At 33.3% G+C, this 27,881-nt stretch overlaps 3 protein-coding genes and 1 pseudogene across 3 annotated transcripts; 3 read left to right on the top strand and 1 right to left on the bottom strand.

The window, feature by feature from the left end:
- Positions 1-1,853: 1,853 nt before the first annotated feature.
- LOC100790191 (protein NRT1/ PTR FAMILY 5.6) lies at positions 1,854-8,502 on the bottom strand. Its single transcript, XM_006602551.4, has 4 exons — positions 8,219-8,502; positions 4,136-4,353; positions 3,254-3,801; positions 1,854-2,821 (listed from the first exon to the last, which is right to left on the bottom strand). The coding sequence occupies exons 1-4, from the start codon at positions 8,358-8,360 to the stop codon at positions 1,948-1,950; spliced, it is 1,782 nt and encodes a 593-aa protein (XP_006602614.1). The 5' UTR covers positions 8,361-8,502; the 3' UTR covers positions 1,854-1,947.
- A 10,125-nt stretch (positions 8,503-18,627) lies between these two features.
- LOC100789653 (uncharacterized) lies at positions 18,628-19,905 on the top strand. The gene is made up of 6 exons (XM_041011826.1): positions 18,628-18,819; positions 18,898-19,123; positions 19,202-19,246; positions 19,574-19,677; positions 19,779-19,790; positions 19,897-19,905. The coding sequence occupies exons 1-6, from the start codon at positions 18,628-18,630 to the stop codon at positions 19,903-19,905; spliced, it is 588 nt and encodes a 195-aa protein (XP_040867760.1).
- Positions 19,906-20,013: 108 nt separating this feature from the next.
- Positions 20,014-20,876, top strand: LOC102667018 (uncharacterized). Its single transcript, XM_026126891.1, has 2 exons — positions 20,014-20,277; positions 20,352-20,876. The coding sequence occupies exons 1-2, from the start codon at positions 20,014-20,016 to the stop codon at positions 20,874-20,876; spliced, it is 789 nt and encodes a 262-aa protein (XP_025982676.1).
- Positions 20,877-23,537: 2,661 nt separating this feature from the next.
- Positions 23,538-27,000, top strand: LOC113000216 (zinc transporter 6, chloroplastic-like; annotated as a pseudogene).
- Positions 27,001-27,881: the final 881 nt, after the last annotated feature.

Below are 27,881 nucleotides of genomic sequence, written 5' to 3'. Positions count from 1 at the left end.
TAGTATATGGCACTATCTACATCGATTTAGCCAATAACCGATGTAGAATGGTGACTTTCTACATGCATAACTATCATTTTCTAAACCAGGTTGTAGAGGGACCAATGTAGAAATAATGGGTTCTACTTCGATTTAGAAATAGATGTAGTATGCCTTTCAGAACTCATGTAAAAGTTGACTTACATTTAACATCACTTCATGCGACATCGATTTTGGAACCGATGTAGTATGCCATCCAAAATTGATGTTAAATGTCTTTGTTGTAGTAATGATAGGCCGAGTCTTTGAATTTGGATGAAATGAACTATTTTGAATTGTTTATATCATAAAGAGCACTTAGACCAAAGATATTTTTCCTTTTCATTTCATGACGTGACAAACAAGTTGTCAACATTTAAATTCTATTTAGAATTACTAGCTCTACAAATGTCTATCTTTTTCAATAACTCAATTGTTGCTAGAAAAAAGGTTACTATGAGTATCCTTCTTTCTTGTAGTGGAACAACTGTAATATGAATTAATCAAGGTTGTAATACCAATAATAAATTTTAAAAGGGAAAACCTTGATCCTTGTGACAAATGATGCACAAAACAACATGATAACTCTCAAAGAGTAATTTCATAACAATAATGCTAATACACAAAAAATTCAGCAATAATTGCTCATGGAGCTTGGAAAAAAGAAATTATACCTCAATCCATAGTCAAGAGTGTCAAAATGAGTTGAATTTGATGAATTCGAATCGACTAATAATTAACTTTTATGTATGAATTAAGTTGGATTGTGAAAATTCAAATCAAAAACTTATTTTGGCCAAGTCCAACCTATCCCAAATTTTGGAGTCGGGTTGACCCATGAACCAGTTCAACCAAAGTCTGAACTTTAAGCAAAATTCCAACCTATCATTAAATTGTATCGAGCTAGCCCAATCCAAAAATATGTTGGTTTGTAACGGCTGGACTCACTGAAGCTACAATTATTAGTCTAAATAGCCCGAATTGAAATCAACAATTGAAGCTGGATTCACTGATCATACAATTACAACTGCTGTTAATCAAGCCTTGTGGCCAAGGAAGATTAATTCAAGTTACAAACCTTTTCTCCGTTTAATTATCAGTTAGCAAATTCGAATTCCTAAGGACAAAACTTGGTATTTACAGCTCCTAAAGCAGAGAGGAGTGTTAGTAAATGTGTTTAGGACTGCTAATAGGAATTGTGAATGTGTTTTATTTGTTTCTCTTGTTTATGTTTTTAGGAAGTAGTTATTTTGTTGTTCTCTAGTCATGGGCTCATGGCATAATTAATTTTAGGATCATTTTGTTAGTGGGGAGTTGCTGTTTTTAACTTTTAAGTTGTAAGGTTTCTGATGTTTTTTAACATTTTCTCTTACTCGGGTAAAACTAAGAGAACAAGTTCAACACCTCTTTGTTCTTTATCAACTAAAAAACAAAGATTCTGAGATTACAATAGCATCAAACTACAATTCGTTATTTTGCATAGTTCAATTGGAGTGCAGAAGTGCTTCCTTTTATAGATTTTAGAACGAACAACACTTTGCTTTGTAGGTGGTGATAAAGAAAAAAAGACTGTTGGATAAGGTGGCACACGATGAGGAAATTTTCAGAAAGAATTTGAGAAAACATGAAAAAGTTGAAATAAACTATGCTTTATAGGGTTGGTAAGTGATAACATTGTGTGTTGCCAAGTGACATGGCTTTTTGTTTAGAGAGTATGCGAAAATGCATTGTTCATTAAGCTACTTATAGTGTATTTATAGGATCATGACTCTTGAGATTAGCTAACCCAAAAAGGATGGGAGAACAACAAAGAATAGTAGTAAGCACTATAAATATAATCTACCAAGAGATTTGATAATATATTTATTCTACCTTGGTACATTTCCCTCTGTTCTCTAAATGACCTTAATAATTAAAATTAGAAAGACCCTAAACCTTAGTTTCCGCACCCTCACAATCACTTTTGCCTTCATAGCAATCAGCCACTGCTAACTTTTGCACATTTTTGTAGGAATATCGACGTGCAACAAACACAAACAAGAACAAATTCACCGTGGCTATGGCTGCCAATAGCCAATAGAATTTGTCCAATCGACTACTATTCAAATCCTTACCAAACCAACTCTTCCCACTCTTCTTAGTCATGTGATCAACAACTGTTATCAGCATACTACTTAGGAAACTCGCTGCACCAATTACACTAAGGTAAAATGCTATGCCTAGGCTTCTCATTGAGTCAGGGACTTGGTCATAAAAGTACTCTTGCAAACCCACAAGAGTGAAACCATCACCAAAGCCAATAATAAGAAACTGTGGTGCCAACCAGAACACACTCATTGTTAGTGAACCCTTAAAGGGATCCCTCTCAACAGCTTCAAGCCTCTTTTTCTCTACCAAAGCTGCTACTATCATTGTAGCAATAGAGAAGAGCATTCCAAAGCCAATCCTCTGAAGAATGTTAATTCCTCTCTCGTTTTGTGTTAGCCTTCTTAACACAGGCACAAGAATTTTGTCGTATATGGCCACAGAAACTACCATTCCCAAGGCAGCAACAGTGAAGATTGAAGCTGGAGGAATCTCAAACCCGTTACCTATCTTTCTGTTCAACTGGGTACCTTGTTTTACGAAGAATGTAGCTGTTTGTGCTACACACATACCAAATGGTATGGTGGATACCCAAATGGGGATAATGTTGATAATAAGCTTCATTTCTTCAACCTTAGTTACAGTTGCTAGGTTCCATGGACTCTGTTTCTCTGCTGAACTTCCATCATCAACAATAATTGCTGCCTTGTCAAGAAATCTGAAATCAAATTATAGCAACGATGAATTAGATTACATGTTTAAGAATAAATTAGTAGAGGTTAAAATGGGACAAAACATAACATATCAGTTCTGTTCTAAGCATAGAATTTAATTAGAACATTCACGGTATAAAAGTTTCTATATTATTATATACGATAAAGATGGTTAATTTTTATAATAATTATTTTAAAAATCATATATAAAGTGATTTCTAATTGATTGACATTATTAAATAATTTAGATTGATATTGTATATAGTAAGATTATTAACTTTTATAATAATTACAGTCACATATGACTTTTTATAAATCTCCAAAGAGTGTTAAAAAAAGTAATACATTTTGGTTGCACTAAGGATAACCGAACAGAAAAATAAGATCTGTTTTATTTTGTGTTTGCTCGACAAATACTACCAAGTCATGCTACTTACTTGAGTTTGTTAGTGTGACACAGAAATCTTCTATTATTGCTGTTATACTTGGGAACCTCATATAATTGATCAGGATTAGAAGGATATGGAAGCTTTCTTTTGGAAATGGCAGCAAAAAGAACCTGCAACATTGGAGTCAAGGGACTCCCAGTTGGTACCCTATAACGATAAAATGGCCTTCCTATTATGAAGATGAGCAGTGAAAAAGCCATGACCACTGTGAAGATAATATCAGCAGCTCCCCAGTTTATGTTGTCTTGTATGTAAACAATGAGGGTCACTCCAACAATAAGTCCACTGCATAGAGCACAATTCCACCAATTGAAAAATGACATTTTTTGCTTCCTTTCTTCATCATGGTCCTCATCAAATTGGTCAGCTCCAAAGCTCTCCAAGGAGGGTTTGTGCCCTCCAGTTCCAATAGATATCAAGTAAATGGCAAGGAAGAAAACCACTTCATGTATTCTCCTTGGTTCAGTGCACATGTTTGTGTCACCACATGGCTTTAAGGATGGTAAGAACCAGGACAGAGTAAGGAGAACCAAACCCTGCATTTTATTTATGAGAACAAGTTTTCTTGGTTAGAAGATATAGAGGAAATGGACAGATCAATAATGATAATGTGTGCAATACTGAGGGTATGTTTGGATTTCGAGAGAGAATTTAAAAGTAAGTTGGAGAGTAAAATCAGTTTGAGATTATGTTTGGTTATTCCTCAAAAGTATGTTTGATGGTAAAATTTTGTTTGAAAACTCAATTTTGAAAAAGACTTAAGATATTTTTGTAAACTCAGTTTGCAAACTTAAGTTTGCCCAAAACTTAAATTTGTAAACTTTAATTCAAACATATGCTAAGTTGTAATGAAATAGGGATTGAGCTTACTATGAGATAAACAAAGCATGATGCCAGCACAGTGGAGTAACGGCCCAAGTATGCATCAGCTATGAATCCACCAAACAGTGGCATCAAAGTTGTGACACCAGCCCAGTAGTTCACATTTCTTGCTGCTGTTTTGAGTTCTTGATGCATAACCTTTGTGAGGTAAAGGACCAAACTAGTTGCTATTCCAAAGTAGCTCAACCTCTCGCTAGTCTCAATAGCTGAAAACAAAGATCAAATTAAAATCTTATGGTTAATTAATGGCACTTGATGAAGATAAACAACTTTTGATTCAAACACACGTTACTTAATATTTAGGTACTCTAGTTCGGAAGATCTTGATTGCATTTGGTAAGAGTAACAGATTAATTTTGGAAAGTAATTAGTAAATTTCATTCAGATAAGTGGTATAAATAAGTTGTTATTTCCAAATATATTAAAATCAAACACAAACCTCATATTTACTATTCAATTCTCCTTTAATTGAAATCCTTGGGCTACCCAAATCTCATTAAACCAAGAAAAGAAAAAGAAACAAAGATATCCTACTGTATAGTATAAATGATAAATACGGACAAAATTTTTGCTAGTTTTGGATTACATAAATGGAAGAAATTTGTTAGCTTCTTGTAATTTAATCTTGTAAGTTCAAGTAATAATTTTTTTTTGACATAAGTTCAAGTAGTAATATTAACATTTGGATACATCAAGAAAAAAGTGATTTTAATTTACTTGCTTGAAGCTTATGTGTATGGAAGATATTATTCAAAGTTCCACGTACAAAGGTGGATCGATCAACTATTTGAAACAGAACAAACTACCTGAGCCACTAATCCCTAATCTTGTTATTATATATAAATCAAGATCATGGCTAGGTAGGTGCAACTTGCAAGAATTGCTTAAAGCTTTGGATAATGGACCTATAAGAGTTGCTAAAGGAGATGTTTTCTTGTTGGTTCCAATCCGTTCCTCCAGATAATTCGGATTGTCTTCTCTTTGGCCTCACAGATATATATATATATATATATATATATATATATATATATATATATATATATATATATATATATATATATATATATATATATATATATATATAAAAGAATTGTTTGCAAATCAACATGTATCAGAAAGACAAGGTCCAATCTCTTGTCTCTATTATTAAGTCTTTTAAACAAGTTGATACATAAATATTAGAAAGAACGTTAAACCAAATAATGAGAGATAACCATGTTAATTTACATGGTACACCGGAGATAGTGGATTCGGCTTTAGAGTTTTGAGGCAGTTCTTTAGTTTTCCGACAAGCATAGCGGATACTGTGGCTAACCATGAGCTATTCTTAGATTATATGACCAAGCTATTTTTATTTCTTCCTAATTTTGCTGTTTTACCTTTAGTTTAGGATTGGTCCTCTACTATTTTTTTTCTTCTATAAAGGTGGTTTCTTGTAGTGTATAAGTTTCCTACATATTACCCCTTGAGTGCAACTCATGTTTAGATAAATTTTAGAATAATTCTGACATATTTTTACTGCAAATATATTTTAGGAGAAATAAATTTATTATTTTTTTAAAATGATTTTAAGTGTGATTTCAGCAATTTTTTTTGAAAAAAATTGTTAACAATGAATATTTGAAATCAATTAAACAAATAATATATTCAGTATTTTATCATCTAAATCATAGTTCACTTTCTAAAAACAATCACAAAACACTTCAAAAATAATTTTATTCTATGAAACGAGCCTCTCCCTTCCTTCATTTTCCTTTCATCACTCACTTAAGCTTATATCTCCTTTTATTCTCTCATACTTTAACAACTTCACATTTAATTATATGCGGAAATTTGTTTTAATTAGTTATAATGAAAGACGATCATAATTGTGTGTTCTAGGGCTCAATGAATCTTACTATGCATACTACAAGTAGAATTTCAAAACTAGTGGAATATCACGATTCACGTGGGTTCTGAAAAATTTGCGTAATTATTCTCAAGTGAAATTCTGAAATAGTTATTAGTTTGTGGTAGAGGATATAAGGTCGGCCACTGCAGCGCCGCACTTTATATATACACTATACAAGTTTCATGCAACGGTCCATGTACAATAATCACGTACGTTTTCAACCTTTAAATACCAAACACGATTGATTTAAATCAGGGTCAGTATCTTCAAAAGAAGAACCACTACTAATGGCAACATTCTTAGTGATAGCATCCATTAGGCTTTATGCGGTTGATATGGTTTATCACATCATAATTTTAATGGTCTTAGGATAATGTCTATTAGTGGCTAGTGGCATGTGGGACTGGGAATCCACCGTTTTCATGGTTGTACTGTTTTTGACTTAAACTAGGGTGGAGTACAACAAGGGAAATTGACCATAATCATTTCCCCTTTTTGCTGCTTCTTTCTTTTTGTTCAGGCCAATAATTCCTCTTAGCTAGGGTGGGTTTGGTGGGTAAGATATAGATACAAAAGAAAGAAAAAATTTAAGAAAATTAATATGGAATTCATACTTTTATCACACTTCTTTTTTTGTGCCAAATGTTTTTATTACATAAAAATCTCACTATACTACTTTAATTTAAATATATTTTCTCCATTTCATTCTACCAAAACAATCCGCTTGAACATAAGGATATGAATACTACCTTGATAAATATATGACAACTCAAATGATAACCTAATTAAAATAATTTTGCAAGTGGTTTGATTTTAAAATTAGACTCTCTTAATTCGTGTTTACTAAATTTATTAATTTCCTCCTAACCAAATAAATAAAGAAAAAAATTAAGTCTGAGCATCTAAATATATACATATATATATATATATATATATATATATATATATATATATATATATATATGTATATAGATGTATGTATGTATGTATATAGATGCTTGCTATTTCAACTTGTTGTTCTACAACCACTAACCAAGCGACGTATATATATGAAGCTTTGAGAACCTTATCAACAATCTAATTTTCTGTACGTAATATAGTTGGATTTGACTCTCCTGATGGAATAGATGTTTCATAAACTTCTTTAATATATTCTGTTTTCATGAATTAGAAGAAAAGTTATTCTCCTCAGATGATTTGGATTATTGAAAATTTAGATAATGTTATATGTGTGTATGTATGTATAAGTTGGATGAGGCATTTCTTATTTATGAGAGATTGTTTGCTTGTGGCAGGGAATATATAATGTGATGATATACGTACATGCATGTGTGGGCGATTAATGCAGCATATTTTGGGAATAATTCTCACGAAAATGTAAAGCGATTGTGAAGACTTAATAAAGTATATGTTGGGTAATTAAGGAGCGAAAAACAGAAAGAAAATAAAGACATGAATCTTTCCCCATTTATTATGTGTTCGCTATGTGTAAGGAGTGTACAGTGACTTACAACTTTTTTATAATCATTTTTAACTTATAATTTTATTAAGTTTCACTGAAAAACTTATTATTATATGTTTTTAATTTTATGAATAAACTCCTTTTTGATAAAAAAAATCTATTAAATAAGTGTTTAATCAAAGTATTTAACTGAGCACACTAGTGTCTAAAACATTTCACCAAGGTGCTTCTCTTTAACAACTATATTTGTCATTAGCAGCGCTAGCTAGTACTAACTTCAGGTAAATATATTCTTCATTCAAATGTAACATATATGCCAGAAGCCACACTACGCAAACTCCTTTCATAATTTTTTTTATTAAAATCATCTGTGGTAGCCTTCAATCGTGAAGAAGACAAATACTTAAGTAGAGGTCAAGAACAAAGTTTCAGCAAACACAAGGAGGGACTCTAGTAACTGATTGAAGAGTCTGAATATTAAAGCAAAATAGAAACGATAAAAGTAGAAGCATGAAGAATATTTCAAGAGTAGTAGTAGGTGAAAGTTTGAGGAAGAAGGAGCTTTCCCTAAACTTTATTGAGAACCAAAAGGAGCATAAAGAAAGCACACATAAAACCAAATTAAATTGCATGTCCAAGTCCAATAGCTATTATTATATATGGAATGCAATAATAATTAACTTGTATTAATGAAGCAACTAAACTCCTTAGTCCTTACCAATAATGAATAGAGCAGCTTTCCAAGAACCAGTTGAAGCTCTGAGTGGAACCCTGTCTTTGTGGTCAACTGAAGAATCAAGAACCCATTTCATCTCATCACCCTCTTCTGGAGCTTTCACTTCAAGACTAACCTTCTCCATCTTGCAGCAGTGTTGCTTGAGTTCTGCTACTTTAATACTGCAAGTAGAGAAGACTTCTAGCCTTGCTTGTTGCTAGTGTCTATCTATTACACTCACCAAACCTTTAACCTCATGATCTCTTTTTATAGAGGAGGGATTTGCTTTCTTTCTTTCTTTCTTTTTTTCTTTTTTGAAAACTTATTCCTTTTTATCTTCTGTTGTTGACATAATAAAGATATCTTTTTATATCATTATTGATTTATTTTTTCATCCTAATTTTTATCATTTATAAATCACTTTCTCCTTTTTTTTTCCTTCTAATTTTTCTCTTTCCTCACAAATATTGTAGGTGTGATAAAAAAACCCTTTAATATTTTTGTGTTAGTATTTGTATCAATTGAGAAACGAATTTTTTAATAGTAATGATGCATAAAATATATTAAGTTCGCACAAGGAAAAATACATCTTACTTAACACTAATAGTTACTCAAAATTAAAGTTTAGATATCCAATTCAAATGATTAGTTATAATTTTAATTAGTTAAGTTTATTAAACTAACAATAGAGATGATTAAAAATAAGGATTTAAATATTTTATGATTTTAATTTATTTTTATAAGAAAGCAAATAGATGAATATAAAGAGAAATTTTTAGTTATGATAAAAATGATTATGGGTTATGACTCATCAGTACCAATTTTTCCTCAATCTTAATCCTAATGAAATTTCTTCCCTAGTTAATTACCGATTTCCAAAATTAACTAAATCTTATGATCATGGATTTATCAATTTAAGTCAAACGATAAAATCAATTATAGGAATGATTAATTAAAGATCAACTAATCTATCGAAAATTATTCAAAGAGTTTGATCATGCAATTTGGTGCAAAACATTCTTTATCTAGATATACCAATTACATGCAGATGATCATTATCATGCAATCAATTCAGTATTAAAATGACTAGTTCCAAATAAGCCTTAAAAAAAGAAGAAAATTAATTAACATAAAAAATGAGGAATATCATTAAGAACAAGGAGATAAGTACATTTGCACAGTTACATCATAATCTCGGACTAGGGGAACTAGTCACTCATGACCAGAGTAAAACTAGCAATCTTATAAAAAGTAAATATAGAGATATCAATAGGTAAGAACGATGATCACGATCCATTCTAGCGGTGTTTTCCACGCTATTCAACTCTCAAAAGCCCTCAAGGTATTCGCTTAAATTTTAAAACAAATAAGAATAAAAGTCAAGAAGATAGTTTTTACAAAGACAGAAACCTCTATATATAGCTTCCTAAAGATAACTACATGAAAAGGTGCATTATGGCCGTAGTGAATCCACCACGGTTGTGGTCGGAAGTGACGCTAAAGCCTTGAGTTATTATGGATTGACTATGACCCTCTTGATTGACCACGATCATGATGAGTTTATCACGACCATTATCGGATCCTTAACCCTATTCTAGGAGTGTTGTTATCATTTGATTGCGGTTGTGTTGATTACTACGACCGTGGTAAATAGACCACGACCGTGATCAAGTGTAGATTCTTTAAATCTTCATAAATTTGAGTAATTTTTAACTCTTTCACTCAATTGAATGATTGTACTTTTGCAATATAAAACTAGTGTCTAAATGTGAGTTCTATCAAGAAAATATATGTAAAGTAGTACAAAAACTCACCCAAAATATCACTTAAAAAGTGATTTATCAAGTTCACCTAATTAGGTCATTTGAAGATACTAATCTCTTTAATTTAGGGTAAATTTGCCTCTAATTAAAGCTTAAATTCTGGTAGCAAAAAAAAAAAAAAAATAAACACCATTTTTTAAAGTCAAGGTTTGCAAGCCTCACAAGAGAGCGGGCGATCCCAACTAGATTGGGACTACCAAATGATCCATAGCTGATAAAATTTAACTTTTATAAAATAGTACGAAAGGAACTGGCAGACTCAAGTGGAGCTGAGGGGATGCACTTGCACTCCTTAACTTTGAGATATACATAAGAGCATATTAATGTATTGTTATTTTTTGCACCCCTGTTTTTATAATTTGATCCCGTTGGCTTCAATTTTTTACTTATTGTGAAATTTTATCTTTTAATAATTATTTTTTTATTATTATATTTTATCTAGTTGGACATTTCATTTAATATTCTTTCTTCATTTACATGATAATAAATTATTATTATTTTTTTAAAAAAAATAAGTTGCCCCATTGGCTCTACGTCCTGGATGGCATTTAATCCATTTTACTATGTTTAGCTAGCACTCAGCATTAATGGATCTACAAATATGTATAAAGTCTCATATGCAAAAAAGTGCATAACACATGATGACAAAAAACATGTTGCATTTATCTAAAAAAACGTTGTATAAACAAAAAGCCATGATATTTCAACAATTATGCATCTTAGCTTTCTTCACTTTTCTTTTGTAAAATTTTATTTTATGCTTCGTTGTCAGAGCGCGACGCAAACCTGCCTTTGTACCAAACCAAAATTTTAAAATTTGTACCGTACATCGATCAGGAGTAAGGTGACCACATCTCAAGAAAAAGGCGTGTCACACATCCAAAATTTGATGTGGCCATTAAGTACATTAGACACAAAAGATTGAAACTTGATATATGGATGATTAATTCAGTGTTTATAGTAAAATATGCAAATTGTTTTATCCTATGTACTTCCTAATTTGGTTATTTATCCTACCATTACAATTTAGGAAGATGCGAATCTTCAAAAGTTTAAGATATGAATTCTTTTTGTTACGGTAACTGCTCTTATCAAAAGATATTCCCAACAACAAAATCGTATTGAAGTGATGACACACCCTTCATTTGGCCGGTTCTCATTACAGGTCTCTTCCTTACCTTGCTTTCAAATTGTTTGCTTTTTAGCTTTGATTCTTTTTTATTATCATTAATTTTAGCTCTGAATTGAACTCTAACATTGTATTTGGATGGAGAAATTTAACCAGGTAAAGTATTTCAACAGAGATATTAAATTGTCTTCCAATAATCTAATATGTTAGGATGGGGTATTTTAAAAGTAATTAAAATGCTGTCATTTTTACAAAGTATTTTAATATACTAATTTGAGAGAATTTGAAATTCCCATTAAAAAGCAAAGAAATTAAATGATGTAAGCTCCATTGGAGCTTGTAGGCCTAGGATCTTCTTTATCAATGGATTTCTTTGCTTCTTAGAAGATGAATGGCAGCGGAATGGAGAAGGAAGAGAAAGAGGAGACGCCACTTCAAGGAGAAGATGAGTCTAGAAGAAGCTCACCACCATAGGAGGCCATGGATAAGAGCTTGGAGGAAGAAGGAGATGAATGAAGGGAGAGGGAGAGAAGAACACGAAATTTTATGCTCTAAAAAAGCTTTGAAATCTGAAGTTTAATTTTCAAATCATCAAAGTTGAAAAAAATGCACACGCATGACTTCTATTTATAGCCTAAGTGTCACACAAAATTGGAGGGAAATTTGAATTTCAATTCAAATTTCACTTGAATTTGAAATTGAATTTGTGGAGCCAAACTTTGGAGCCAAAATTTCACTAATTATGATTAGTGAATTTTAGTTATGGTTCAACTCACTAATCCAAGATCAATTCCAAGATTCTTCACTAAGTGTGCTGAGGTGTCATGAGGCATGTAAAGCATGAAGGACATGTACAAAATGTGACTATATGATGTGGCAATGGGGTGTAGTAAGCAAATGCTCACCTCCCCCTCTAAAATTTAATTGGATTGGGCTTCTACCAATTCAATTAAATTTATTTCCAACCACACGCATCAAATATTCACGTAGTGCATGTGAAATTACAAAACTACCCCTAATACAAAAACTAGTCTATGTACCCTAAAATACAAGGGCTGAAAAATCCTATATTTCTAGGGCACCCTACCTACATTATGGAGCCCTAAATACAAGACCCAAAATTAATGAAACCTTAATATAATATGTACAAAGATAAGTGGGCTCATACTTAGCCCATGGGCCCAAAATCTACCCTAAGGCTCATGAGAACCCTAGGGCCTTCTCTTGCATGTTTGGCCCAATGTTCTTGGAGTCTTCTATCTAATGCCCTTGGGGGGTAGGATTGCATCATTCCCTCCCCCTTGAAAAGGATTTGACCTCAAATCCAGAGGTTCTTGAAACTCATTAATTCTTTCCTCAACATGTGTAAAAAGAATAAAAACATATGTATTAGTGATGTTGGGTATGTTAGAGTACAGTAAGGATTGAAAACCCCTTTCTTGACCATCTTCCCATAAAAGAATATAGTGCCTCACCAACTCAATGAGTGGTGCTACAAGTATAGAAAAATATGGGACAAACCTTTTGTAAAAGTTTGTTAAGATATTGAAGCCCCAAATTTCCCTTATACTTGGTGGAGTAGGCCACTCAGGAATGACCTTTATTCTCTTAGGGTCCATGGGAAGCCATTGATCACTATTTAAAAAGTTAAGAAAGTAATGGAATAAAACATACCTTTTTCTTTATTTTCATGTTGATTATTCTTACAAAAAATTACGACAAACCTAAGGTGTCCCACATGAACACCTAGGTTTGCATTGAAACAAAAAATAAGAACAAACCTACCTAATGAGTCCCTATGTACACAAATCATGAAGATATTGGGTGCATGAGTGATTTTACAAAAGAGTGTTGCACCACTCAACACATACCACCTATCATAGGGATTTGGTGCCTAATAATACCTATTTTAGGCACCAACAAAGCACAAGAATTTAAGCTCTTGTGAACCAAACCCTCATCCAACAACTCCTTTACTTGAGGAATAACCTCAAACCCAAGAGGTGTGGCAATGCTAGCAAGTGTCTTTTTACAAAAGAGAAAATGTGGAGGTTGTCTAAGAGGGAAAGTTTCTTTAATGTCTGTCTTTATTGTAAAATGAGACTTACCTCCTTACACTTCTTTTTAACCATTAATGGTTGTCCTTCTTCTTGGGGGTAGATTTCTTCACTAGATTCTTCCCCTTTTGCTTCTTCACTTTCACTAGAGGAAGGTGAGGTAGTAACCTTATCTTGGCTACTATAAATGTATTGGTCCCTCATAATCATGGTTTTTGTGGTGGGGCATTGAGAAGTAATGTGTTCTCTTCCAAGACATTTAAAGCACTTTATAGAGATAGTTTTCTCTTGCATACTAGCCTTAGGGGCTTGCTTTTCTATTGTCTTCCTCTTGTCATCTTTGGGCTTAGAAGGTGTCACCCCTAAGATGCCTTGACCTTGGTCTTTCTTTGGATAAGAGTGAGAGCCATAAGATTTTGAAGTAGACTTCCTTTTAAGTTGTTGCTCTACCCTTATTTCCCAATCTAAGTTAGCCTCTACATTGTCCTTCCCATGAAAGTATGGGAGGTTAATGTTAGCCTCTTGAGGCTTTCTTTCCTTTTCTCTCATATGGGAGTGAGATCTAAGATGTGACCTATACCTTCCTTCATAATAGTCATGAAGTTCTTCACTTAGGCTCTTGCAAGAGTTATGACTACTATAGGAGGCATGTTTTTCTTTTCTTAACTCTTTTAGTATTTTCCTTCTTTCTTCTTCCCTTATTTTCTTTTTTTCATCTTGACTTATTTCTTCCACTCTTTTTTCCCTTTTTCTTTTCTTTTTTGTTTTTCTTTCCATAACTTAAGGGATCTCAACTCATCTAATATCTTATACAAGGGGTCCTTAGTAGTAGAACCCTCACCATTAATACTAGATGAAGAATGAAGACTCATGGTGGTTTCTAAGTTGTGGTTCTTTCTTGTTGGGGGTTTGAAAAAAAAAGGTAAAAGAAACTATGGTTGAAACTAGCCAAAATAAACACTAAAAGAGGTGTGAAAGATAAGGTAAAAACTAATTGGTAAAAGGCAAGCTATTTAGGCGGTTTGACAATGGAGGGTAAAGGAAATAAGCTATGAAAGTAAGCAAGAAATTAAAGTGCAAGAAATGCAAACTAGGTGGATCCTAAGAGTGTTTGGATGACCTCATTTAAGGTTCCCAACAAAACACTCACTATCCTAAGGTAAAATTGCCTAAAATTATTACACACAAATGGAAGTAGGGTGACCTAGCGGAGGCTCCCAACTTACTTCCAATGAAAGGCCTTTTTGGTACAAAATTTGAAAGCAAAGCAAATTGCCAATTACAAAATTACAAAGAAAAAAAGTCCTCAATTGTGGTGGCTATTCTCTCTTTAGTGTTTCACTCAATTTGGAGTGCTTCTTATTCCAATATCTCTTAAGGTGGTTGGCCCCTTGCTTCTTGACTCAAATTCTTCAAGATATGACACCAATCCTCCTTTCCAATTCCCTATATGGCAACTCACAAGCAAGGAAACAAAGAGACAAGCAATAACCAAAGACTAAAAAAAATGAAATGAAAGCTAAACCAATAGAGTTTTAACAAGACAAATTTCCAAGGATTATTCAACAATTAAAGCAATGAAAAGCACAAAAAAGCAAGCTAGGACTCAAAGAGAAACCTAGAATGGCTCTAGAGTATAGTAGAAAAACTAAAAAAAAAAACTCAAGAAACCTCTAGTTTTGGCACTTGTTTTCACAATAATTTTCAATTGAAATTTCAGAACTAGGATTGGTATAAAATAGGCACCAATTATAGAACAAATTTTGAGCCAAAACAACAAGCACACTTCCCTTTCACCTTTTTTTTTCCTGGACACTGGTTTTTCTACCAACTTGTGTGATTTTTCTTATTTTTTCCTTTAACCCAAATCATTTGGTTCTTTTTTATAATTTTGGTCCAGATATCTAGAAAATTCAGTAAAAATTTCAGCTCAAAAAACGTAATGATCAATTCCCAGTAATTTATACAAATTCGTATGTTCAAGCTACCAGCACCAGCGATTTGAACCTAGAAATCAAGAGTAGTGTTTATGTTGCTTAAGATTTGGATAGTTACAATTTGTGTTTGCTTATGCTCAATTATCTTGAATAACGCAATTCAAGAGAGCTTAAGACTTATTTGATTCACAAATCCAGCCACAACTCAACTTCATCATAGGCATCATGTAGGAATCTTAGAAAACAAAAAAGAGTTCAACAACAAGACTACTTCTAGGAATTGATTTAGAACATGTTATGAACTAAATAACATGCATGAATTAGACTCAAAATTCAAAAGATAGGCTAAGAATGATAAGAATACATGAACAAATGTATCTAGAATTCAATAAACAAAATAAAAATTCAACACAAACTTAGAGCATAATGTGACAATTACTATGACTAAACATGACTCTAAGACAACATGGATTAAGTGATTTACACTTAGATTTTTGTGTTTTTTTTTTCTAATCAATATTTTTGGAAGAACATTTAGATCTAAGGTTCAGCACAAGAATATTATGAATTAAAAATCATAGAACCTAAAATCAACACAAAAACAAGATTCAAGAGTAGATCTACAAAATTTGAACCATAGAAATGCAAGAACAAGTGTAGATCTAAGATTTAATTGGTTTATTTTTTTTAATCTACTCTAAACAACACCAAACCACAAGACAATGGAGGATATACATGGAGAATAAGATGAAGAACAAGGAATTAAAGAGAAATCACCGAACAAAAAGATAGAGAAAGCAAAAGAACATCACCTAGATGAAGATGCTCTTGATACCACATGATGTAAGCTCCATTGGAGCTTGTAGGCCTAGGATCTTCTTCATCAATGGATTCCTTTGCTTCTTGGAAGATGAATGGCAGCGGAATGGAGAAGGAAGAGAGAGAGGAGACGCCACTTCAAGGAGAAGATGAGTCTAGAAGAAGCTCACCACCATAAGAGGCCATGGATAAGAGCTTGGAGGAAGAAGGAAATGAATGAAGGGAGAGGGAGAGAAGAGCACGAATTTTTATGCTCTAAAAGAGCTTTAAAATTTGAAGTTTAATTTTCAAATCATCAAAGTTAAAAAAAATGCACACACATGACCTCTATTTATAGCCTAAGTGTCACACAAAATTGGAGGAAAATTTGAATTTCAATTTAAATTTCACTTGAATTTGAAATTGAATTTGTGGAGCCAAACTTTGGAGCCAAAATTTCACTAACTATGATTAGTGAATTTTAGTTATGGTTCAGCCCACTAATCCAAGATCAATTCTAAGATTCTCCACTAAGTGTGTTTAGGTGTCATGAGGCATGTAAAGCATGAAGGACATGCACAAAATGTGACTATATGATGTGACAATGGGGTGTAGTAAGCAAATGCTCACCTCCCCCTCTAAAATTTAATTGGATTGGGCTTCTACCAATTCAATTAAATTTATTTCCAACCACACGCATCAAATATTCACGTAATGCATGTGAAATTACAAAACTACCCCTAATACAAAAACTAGTCTAGGTGCCCTAAAATACAAGGGCTGAAAAATCCTATATTTCTAGGGTACCCTACCTACATTATGGAGCCCTAAATACAAGACCCAAAATTAATGAAACCTTAATATAATATGTACAAAGATAAGTGGGCTCATACTTAACCCATGGGCCCGAAATCTACCCTAAGGCTCATGAGAACCCTAGGGCCTTCTCTTGCATGTTTGGCCCAATGTTCTTGGAGTCTTCTATCCAATGCCCTTGGGGGGTAGGATTGCATCATTAAATTCCTCCCTGTATCCCTCTCTCAACACACCACGAGCTCTCTCTCTCATCGCACACACACACCACGAGCTCTCTCTCTCCCTCTCAGCACACCGGTATGAACGTTCCAAGCTAAGGTTTTATTGGAGATATTCCTTATTGCTTAGGTTTGCATATCATATCCCAAAAAATAATAAATTTATGATTAAATAATATAAACATATTAAAGTACAAAGAAATAGACATAATATTTATATATCATCTCTATATATTATCATCTTTCCATTTTTTTACAGCTATCTTTCAATATTTTTAATACTCATTGATATATTGAGAAATGTTTTAAAAATTAAAATATTATTATATTTGGGTTAAATTCTTATTTTAAGCATATTACATTGGTTGTGTGGAAATGGATCACTGGACAAATCAATATTACAAAAGAAATGTTCATGGAAGTATGCTAATTGATAAGCAATAACCTGATGGCATTGATGGGATAGGTTGGTATTGCTTTTTGTTGGCAGCTATACCATGATGGCAATGATAAGCAATACACGTTGGAGGATTTATTGGTTGCTAAGGTAGCGGGTTAGGACTTAGGATGTAATACTTATGTAATCTCTCTTAGGATGCAATAAGGGCTTTTTAATAAGTGCCTTTTGTTTTAAGGTTATTGTTTAAGAAATAAAAAAAAAGATTTTATTAAAAATCATACAAGAGCACTTTTTATTCTTTATATTCGTGTATATATCCATTACTCTACTAATACTAGGAACTAGGAACTACTTTGCAGTATATTTTACCAAAAGATATTTATACTAAATACCAAAAGTATAACAAGAATCATATGCTGCATATATTTCTCCTACACTAATTAAAGATAATATAAGATAGAGTTTTACATATACAACCACACTATTAGTTAATAATAGAATATGAAATATAGTATATTGCTCCTAAATAGATTAATCTATATAAAATTAATAATAATGGATTGGTTGTTGTTATGCCCTTCGACTTTGGAGTAAGGTTGAACCTGGTCAAATGTTACCCATGTTGTCATTGTTTTGTGATCAAGTTACACATTTGTATTTGTAGGCCCAAAATAGCTTTTTGGTACAAGTGTTAACTTGGTCTGGTCTAATATGAATATATACACAGGGAGAGAAAAGAACAAGACATGATTTAATAGTATCATTGTTTTTAGTTGATCATCTTTGTATTGCACTAGTACCATTGTTTTACATCTTTTACCTAGATATTTGTTTTAAATCTCCAAATAATATATGCACATATTATTTTATATCATTATCATGCAGTTTGGATTGAGAAGAAATGGATCATAGCATAGTTGACACTGCAATGACTTCACGAAAACGTAAAAGAGAAGAGTATAAGAAGATAATCTTATTAGCTGCTGCTTGTGTTGTTCATATGGTCATTGGTGTAGTGACATGGTATCATAATAACTATTTTGTTAAGGAGCCAACCCCTAATTGGGAACTAGAACGTCACAACTTCCTTAATCGTCTTTATAGAGGAACAAATAAAGATTGCATTGAACAATTGAGGCTTAGTAAAAATGCATTTTTTAACCTTTGTAGAATTTTACAAGAAAAGGGTGGATTAGTAAGAACAAGAAATGTTCCAACAACTGAAGTAGTAGCAATGTTTTTACATATCCTTGCTCACAACCTAAAATATAGGGTAGTGCAATTTAGTTATTGTAGATCTAAAGAAACCATAAGTAGGCAATTCAATTATGTCTTGAGAGCGGTAATGAAAGTGAGCAAAGAATATTTGAATTTTCAACCTTGTACTTTAGAAGGTGCGGAAGCAAACAAGTGGAGATGGTTTGAGGTAAGTTTATCAATTGTTAGGAGAAATTAGTTAATTATAAAATTTTCTTAGAATCTAAAAAAATTGTCTTGTTTGTAGAGATGTATTGGAGCACTTGATGGGACTCATATTCCGGTTACAGTTTCTCCTGATGAGAGACCTAGATATCGTAATAGAAAGGGTGATGTCTCTACAAATGTGTTAGCTGCTTGTGGTCCAGATTTAAGGTTTATTTATGTGTTACCTGGGTGGGAAGGGTCTGCAGGAGATTCTCGAGTATTACGAGATGCATTACGTCGTCAAAACAAACTTGAAATTCCAACTGGTAATATTTCTTAGAAATAATTTTTTTCTTTTTTTTTGGTCTAGTTTAAGTCTATGTTTGTTATTTTAAACATTGTAGGTAAGTATTTTCTTGTGGATGCGGGATATACCAATGGTCCGGGATTTTTAGCACCATATCAAGGGACTAGATATCATCTCAATGAGGGGATTGGAAACACCCCTCAAAGTTACAAGGAGTTATTTAATCTTCGTCATGCAAGTGCCCGAAATGCAATAGAAAGGTCATTTGGGATCTTGAAAAAAAGATGGAGTATATTAAGAACTCCTTCATTTTTTGATATAAACACAAAAATAAGAATTATCAATGCTTGTTTTGTGTTACACAATTTCATAAGAGACGAACAACAAACTGATCAACTTTTAGAAGTTCAAGACTTAGAATTTTTATTTGTTGTTGATGAAGAGTTAGTCCATCAATCAAGGGAAGAAGTTCAAAATAATGTCATAGATTATATCACAACTATTCAAGCTACCGAGGAATGGACAAGATTTCAAGATACATTAGCTATGAATATGTTTGCTAACTATCATCAAGTTAGGAGAAACTTTGCTTAGGGATAGTTCTTTTTTAAATGTAATTTGCTATTGCTGACAAACTTTGTGTGCTTTGTTACTATTGTACTTTTCTATTGAAGATAGACTTTGAGGTAATTTGCTATTGCATAAAAACTTTGCTTGAAATATTTTCTATGATTGTGCAGTGGACTAGTCAAATGAATAAAGTAGGTCATATCTAATATTTGTTATGTGCAGGTTGAATAAGTGACATTAACTTCAATGGAGTCATCTACTGAAAAAATGACGGACAAAAGAAAAGTTTTAGGAAAAAATAATGAGGAAACAAGAAGTTATTTTACATGGAATTTGGAAATGGAACGTGTAGTGGCTGATGTACTTAGAGATCAAAGGAATTTGGGCAACAAGGGTGACGGAGGTTGGAAAAGGTCAGCATTGAATGCTGCAGCCGCAGTGAATGTTAATGTCACATCAGATAATGTCAAAATCCGTATCAAATTATGGAGATCGTGGTATGGTATTGTAAGTGACATCCTTGGCCAAAGTGGATTTGATTGGGATGGCACTAAGCACATGATCACAATTGAGAATGAAAATGCTTGGAATGAATATTGCACTGTAAATATTCTTTAATATGTTGCTATTTGTTATTCAAAGTATATTGGATTTGATTTTTTTCTTTTTTTTTCCAGTCGCATAAATCGGCTAAACCGTTTCGATTCAAGGTGCTTCAAAATTGGGATGATATAGTGGATTTGTGTGCTAAAGATAGAGCCACCGGTCATGGAGCTGAAACTGCTATGGATGCTGATGAAGCGATGAGTAGAGAAACAAATGAAGTGGAATTCATGGGGTTAGGTGCTACTGCCATAGATTTAGAAGAATCAAGCTCTAATACAAAAGAAAAAAGGCAAGGTTCGACTTCTTCTGGCACACATCCTCACAAGAGAAAGATGGGAGAAAAAGAAGGAATAGCAGCTTCTTTGGATAAAATGACGAACTCTTTTAACGGAATGGTAGAAAAAATGGATGGTAAAGTTGATGATGAAGATATTCAAGAAGTATTACGTGAGGCAGCTTTGATCCCAGATCTTAATAGACAACAATGGGCTAAAGCTATTAAATGGTTAGCTGACGATCCAAAGCCGTTAGCTATTGTGAAAGCCCTTCCAATTCACCAAAAGACAGATTATGTTTTAACACATCTTGGAGAATGAAACTTGGTGAGTAACCTTTTGTCTACATTTCCAATTTCAATTTTCAAATTATAAATTTGTGTCTTTTTTATGCCTAATTGAGCTCATATTTTCACTATAATTATTTGTCCTTCCTCTTGTGACTTATATTATCTTGTTTCTTCTCCCCTAAATGGCAGCATTGGATGTTAGTTATTCAGGTTTCTCGACCTTTTACACTTGATGATGAATGAAGAATATTGTTTTTTTTTTAATTTGGACCTTGTAATTCTTGTTTAAGATCTTTGTTTGGAACTTGATTAATTAGGACCTTGTAATGCTTGTGTTGAATCGTGTTGATGCGTTGGTGCATTATTAACAATTTGATGCGTTATTAACAATTTGAATTTTCTTCCCGTATGAACAATGAAATTAATATCATTTGAATTTTGTACGAGATAATTGTCCTTAAATTACATAATTATTTAATTTTAATATGTTTTTTAAAATTATTGCAAGACTAGGTAATTAATTTTTTAAACAAGAATAAAGAATTACATATCATTCATCTTTTAATTTTGCAGTATTGTTTAATCCAAGTTTTTTTGTGTTACTACAAGAATATTGTATAAGATTCAAAATTGTTTAACATTAAAATTATTTTGATTATTTAATTATTAAATATTTAAAAAATTTATTATTACATATTTTATAACATTAAATTTATTTTGAATATTTAACTATTTAAAAAATGACTCATGTTTATTTTCATTCAATATTGAAATTTTAATTTTTAAATAAATATTTTAAAATGAAAATTTGAATTTCATTGAAATTGAATTACTTTATCGAAACAAGGAAATTAAAATACAAGAAATTGAATTGCCTCATCCAAACAAAATATTTACAAAATGAAAGGAATTTAAATCAAGGCAATCAAAATGCTGGGAATTTGAATTTCCTAGAAATCTTTAAATTTCTCATCCAAACACATAGTAATTTTCTTTAATTTCTTTGTCTGAAATATTTTTTTATCAATTTTTTTTAATTAGGGTGAGTGTATTGAAATTCAAGATGGGTTAGTCACTTACAATACTGGTATAGAAGGATTTTTCTGGTGGGATTATATCTCAGTTTTTTTTTTTACTGGATAGACAATCTTCCCTGTTATAAGTTCCGTTAGATCTCCATTTTGTTTGTCTTGAGTTAGGCTTCATGTCTCCCGAAGTTTTCTTGTATTGTTCCATCTTTTTTAATCAATTAATGGACTCAAGCTATGATGTTCAGTGGGGTGTCAACCTAATTGAAGAATTGATATTGACCCCTTCAAATTTGTTATTGGTCCCTATGCAAAAGTTTAAAAATACTCTTTTCTTCTTTCCTCTAATATTGGCACCCACCTCATCCCATCCTTTCTTCCTTTTTCCTTCCTTCTTTTCCTTCTTTCCCTTTACCCTTTCTCTCTTACCTCCTTTTCTCTTATTCTCTCTTCCCTCCCTCCTTCACGAATCCTTCCTCTTGCTAGGTTTTCTTTTTCCGCTTTTGGCAACTCAACGGAATTGTACAATTTGTACAACATAATTGTGATTCCATTTTTTTTTTAGTTATCTGGTAATTCTGATGGGATGGAAATTATGTAACAAATCATTTTTTTATTGAAGTATTCATTTTTTTGTATTGATTTTATAGGTCAATGGATTGGAGTACTTTCATATCTAATGAGGTTATAATACCAACTGGATGAGAAAATATGGATGATGAAAGTTAATGTTTCTTTTACAAACCCAACCTTTTATAAGGAGTTGAGCCTCATGATAGTGGTTTGGGGAATGATAACGATGAAAATGTGGGTAGTCATAACATTGATATGCAGCCGCAACCTTGTTAACTTTTCTAGTTATTTCATGACCGATGATGTATAATATTTCATAATTTTTATATGTTTGTGTTTTGTGAAGCGTTGTGTTTTGCTACTGAATAATTTTTTTGATTCTTTTAGGTTTTTCAAGAGCACAATGATTTGTTAAGTTGGGCTCGACATGTAGGAAAGGAGCACGAGTTTGTGGTTGTGATTCAAAAGTTTGAAAGTAAAAAAAAAAAACATGTGTTAGATTGGGTTGCGAAAAGGGGAGAAATAAGTACAAATAATATGAAGACAAGTTAGTGCATAAGATCACTAGAGCCAAAAAAATATGGGTGTTCTTTTAAATTAAAAGGGAAGTTTGTAAGAACCATAGGGTGAAAACTTATTGAAGAATGTGGATTTCATAACCATAAAATAATGACAACATTACTTGGTCATTCATATGGTAGTTGTAAAACTATGTTTCTCGTAATGCATGATTAAGTAATTTTAAATAAATTGCAAGAGTAATTAAATTTAATATACATTACTAAAAAAAACTATTTTTTTACAACGCACCTTCTAAGACAGTTCCCAAAAACCACCTTAGAATGTCAAGCGGTGGCAATGTTGTAAATAACAAAAAATGTACAACGACGGTTTTATAAAAATTGTCTTAGAAAGTGAGTGTTCAAAAACAATTTTGTTAAAACCGTCCTTGAAATTAATGACGCTCACTCTCCTCATACACCCTTTATTTCAAAACCCCTCACTCAAAATATCTCCTTTCGACTTCTCCTTCCACGAGCAACAGAGACAGCGTCTCTCTCTCTCTCTCTTGATTCATTCATTCTCTCTCGATGTGCGTGACAAACGCTACCCGCATGTCGGCGTGTAGAGACGGCACGACAACGCACCTAAAAGTGATCTCGATCTTTGTCATCTTGGTGACAAGTGTGGTTAGGATGTCATCGCTGGCGGTCCTCGCCAAAATCTTCAATGGGAAGCCTCTCTACGACAAGGTCGTCGTCGTAATCAAGTGTTTCGTGGTGGGGGTGATACTCTCGACCTCACTAGTCCACGTGTTCCCCAACGCGTATGCCGCACTCGTCGACTGCCAGTGGCATCGCTTCACCCTGGGAGGGACCTCCCCTTCGCAGGCCTCGTCATGCTCGTCGGTGCACTCCTAGCCCTAGTCGTGAACCTCGTCGCCAACTCGCACGTGGAGCAGCACGCGCACGTGCAATACGCACTGGTGGAGAAAGAGGTTGTGGTGGAGCTCGACGGAGCTGTTGGCGATGGCGACAAAGAAAAGGGTGAAGAATTGGCGAAATTGAAATAGAGGTTGGTTTCGCAAGTGCTGGAGATTGGGATAATATTTCACTTTGTGATAATTGGGGTTACTATGGTCATGCGAGTTCACGTGCTTGGCTCTTTGACACAAATGTCCTTTTGCACCTAATTTTGCATATTGGGTCCTTATTTTATATGATTTTGATATTTCATATTTGCATATGATTATATTTATAGTTTCTAGCAATTTGTTCTTTTAAGCTTAATTCATATATTTCTTGTTTGCAGGGTGTAAAATGTGGTATTTATGGTGCCAATTCTACAAAATCGATTATGAGTATGCAAGTACATTGTATTTTGAATTTGCTTCCCTTGTTTTCTTCCAAGTTTTTTCCATCTTAGTTTTTTTGCTCACTCTATATGTTGGAAGCTTCTATTTTGTGCTAAGTATTTATTGTTATTTCCATGTCTACTGTATTGTTTTTTTGGTAGTTGGATTTTTGTAGTCCTTATTGAGCTAAGGAGAATAAGGTATTTCTTGATTGAAGCTTTGTTTCTTATATTGAATATCTACTCTCTGCAAAGAGTTCCACTTGTTTTAATTGTTGCTCTATTCTTAGGTTGTGCCGGATATGGGTATCCCTGCTCACCTAACAATAATGTTGTCGAACTAACTTCTCCCACTTGAGGGTTTTTAACATATTGGCAAATAATTGCAGGCTTGCAATGCTCATGGACTTTATTATGCTCCTTTATATGATACCTTGGGTATGTTCAGCTATTGAAGACATTTCCAAATGCAACAAAGTATCTCAAGAGTTAGTTTTGTCGACTCTCTCCTTTCTTTCCTAAAATGCTTATGCTTCAAAAAGAAGCATTCATTTTTTTGTCTTTGTTTCAGCAATTGCAAGCTTTGGAAAGGTTACCTCTGAACAAAAGCAAGAAGTTGAAAATTCTAGGTTGGCAATATATTCATGGGATGAATTCTTACAAGTGGTGGGTTATTCATTTCAAGTACTATTGCGCTTTATCCACAAGTTGTATATACTTGGCAATTGACTAAGAAGAATGTATACATATCATACCTTCCACTTGCACATATATTTGATGGGATCATTGGGGAGACATTCATATGGCATGGTGCTTCAATAGGTTTCTGGCGTAGCGTGAGTATATGTAGTATATATGTCATTATGAAATGAACATTTGATGTAATAATTGAACTTTGGATTTGGAATATGATCATCATTTACTCAATGGTTGTAGGATGTCAAATTGTTAATTGAAGATGTTGGGGAACTAAAACCAATTATTTTCTGTGTTGTTACCCGTGTGCTTGATAGAGTGTACTCAGATAAACTCATGAAAAATCTCATGATTGCTAATATGAATTTTTATTAGGTTGTACTTGTATGTAAATCACTGGTGGCCTCTCATTGGTTGTTGCTAGGTGCACCTAGCGTTATTGCTGGTGCACCTAGCACTTAATGCGAAAAGTCACAAATGCCCCTTGTTATTTTTAAAAAAAACCAATGCACCCAGCGAGCCATTTCTTCTTCCTTTCCACGAGGCTTTTCTTCTTCTTCCGCGACCTTACTGCTTCTTCTTCTTCCTCCTTCTGTGCGACCTCTGCTGGCGGCGTGGGTTGATTCTTCTTCTTCCTCCTCCTGCGCGACCTCGACTGGTGGTGGTGCTTCACCTTGTGGCGCGTTCTTCTTCTTCGTTCTACTGCTCACCATTGTTGGCGACATCGAGGTAAGCGCGTTCTTCTTCTTCTTCGTTCTGCTGCTTCACCTTTCTGTTGCATTTCTGGTATTGTAGTGTAGGCTAGTATTGATCTGTTGCATTTCTGCTGCATTTCTTCGTTCTTTTTTCTGCCGCAGTAGGAAAAAGTAGATCCGTGAGCATTTTTGTCCGTGTAGTTCCTTTGGATCAAGTTGATCCACACGAAACTTGCGGATCAAGTTGATCCGCGTGAAGCTTGCAGATCAAGTTGATCGACAAGAAGCTTTTTAAATTTTAAAAAGTTTATATTAGGTTATAATTAATGAAAAATGGTTTTTAATAAGGGTTTAGGGTTACTTTTGAAGCTTTTAGCCTGAAGTATGATATTGTATAATGGTTGTTTAAGATATTGTTTTGAAATTTGGTTTTGAGGTTTTTTGGTTTGTATTGTATAGTATATGAAAGTATAATGTTTGTTTAAGATATTTTGTTTGGTGTGAATTTATATTTTGAAGGTTTTAGTGGTTTATTACTTTATTTATATCCTGTATGGTATACGCAATTGAAAATAGGAACACAAACTATTATTAGGTTGTAGCTTTACTTTGAACACAAACTACTAAGTTTTGCTCAAAGTTTCTCCTACTTATGTGTTTGAAGCCCTTAAATTTAGTCACTCATTAGAATCCCAAACGGATACTAAAAAAATTAGTCATTGATTGTAATCTTTTTTAAGGGCTTTTCATGTGGTGCTTCACATGTGCCTAAAAAGGATTAGAATCCTTAAATTTAGACAACAATTTGTGATGGTGCTTGTCATATGTCTCAAAGCAGTCAACTAATTAGGTCCAAAACTTCCTAAAATTGTTGTATAATATATCATTAACCATAAAACAAAATCATAAACTATGTTAGCAATAAGAGAAATAAATGGTGTCACTCGGATGCCACAAAGGTGAACCTAGCTCATCCATGACATAGCTGAAAAATATCGACAAAAACTATGTTAAGACTAAACCCAACCATTAGGCACAAGAAAATGAGCAAAGAAATATGTTGAGAGTGATGGAAATGACCAAACCAAGCCATATTTTCAAAACCATACACACACACACACATAAAATTTCTAAATTTCTCCTTGAGAAGGGAAAATGCAAAATACCCTTTGAAATTGTGTGGTTTAGTGATGAAATTTGTGGTAGACATTTGCAGATCATGGTTAAGACTAGAGGATTAGGCCGTGCCTTAGGTAGGGTTGTTGGCAGAGGTCTGGGGAGAGGGGATGGTGGTGATTCTATCAATTAGTGAGAACATGTGTAGGGATCCTTAGAGTATCAATTGGAATGGGTCTTGGGTAAATTGAGTTCTTTTTATTAACGTGAATTATATTCTAAATAATATTATTCAATGACTTATTTTATGTTAGAGTTTTGTGGTCTTAGTCCCACATCGCTTGGATTGTTAGAGTTTTGTAGTCTTAGTCCCACATTGCTTAGTTTGTAAAAACTTGTGTCTCATTAGTGTTATATATAGAGAGACACCTTGTAAGCTTTTATATGTGCAAGTAATAAAAAGTTCTCCTAGTGTAGCCGTGGACGTAAGCACATACATTGTGTGCTGAACCACGTTAAAACTTGTGTCTTTTCTCTCTTCCCTTTATTCCTTTCTCTTCTTGTATTGCTCTATACTAACAACTGGTATCAAGAGCTTTTGGTTACTCCACAAGATTTCCTTAGTTTAAAGGAATTAGTGAGAGTCTTCTCAGTTTAAAGGAGGCAGTAGGAGCAATGACATTAGAAGAGGGGAAGGTGAAGATCAAGAAGTTCGATGGCAGAGATTTCAGCTTTTGGAAGATGCAGATAGAGGATTATCTATATCAAAAGAAGTCGTATCAGCCCTTATCAGGGGTTAAGCCAGACGACATGAAGCAAGAAGAATGGAACTTGCTGGATCGACAAGCTCTTAGCGTGATCAGATTGACATTAGCTAAGAACGTCGCGTTCAACATCGTAAACGAGAAGACTACTACAGGCTTAATGAAGGCGTTATCAGATATGTACGAGAAGCCGTCGGCAGCCAACAAAGTATACTTGATGCGCCAGTTGTTCAACCTCAAGATGGGAGAAGGTATCTCTGTAACTGATCATATTAATGAATTTAATACTATTCTTGCCCAGTTGGAATCA

Source organism: Glycine max, chromosome 18 (genome assembly GCF_000004515.6).
Source record: "Glycine max cultivar Williams 82 chromosome 18, Glycine_max_v4.0, whole genome shotgun sequence".
NCBI lineage: Eukaryota > Viridiplantae > Streptophyta > Magnoliopsida > Fabales > Fabaceae > Glycine > Glycine max.
This window is presented reverse-complemented; position numbering and strand designations above follow the sequence as displayed.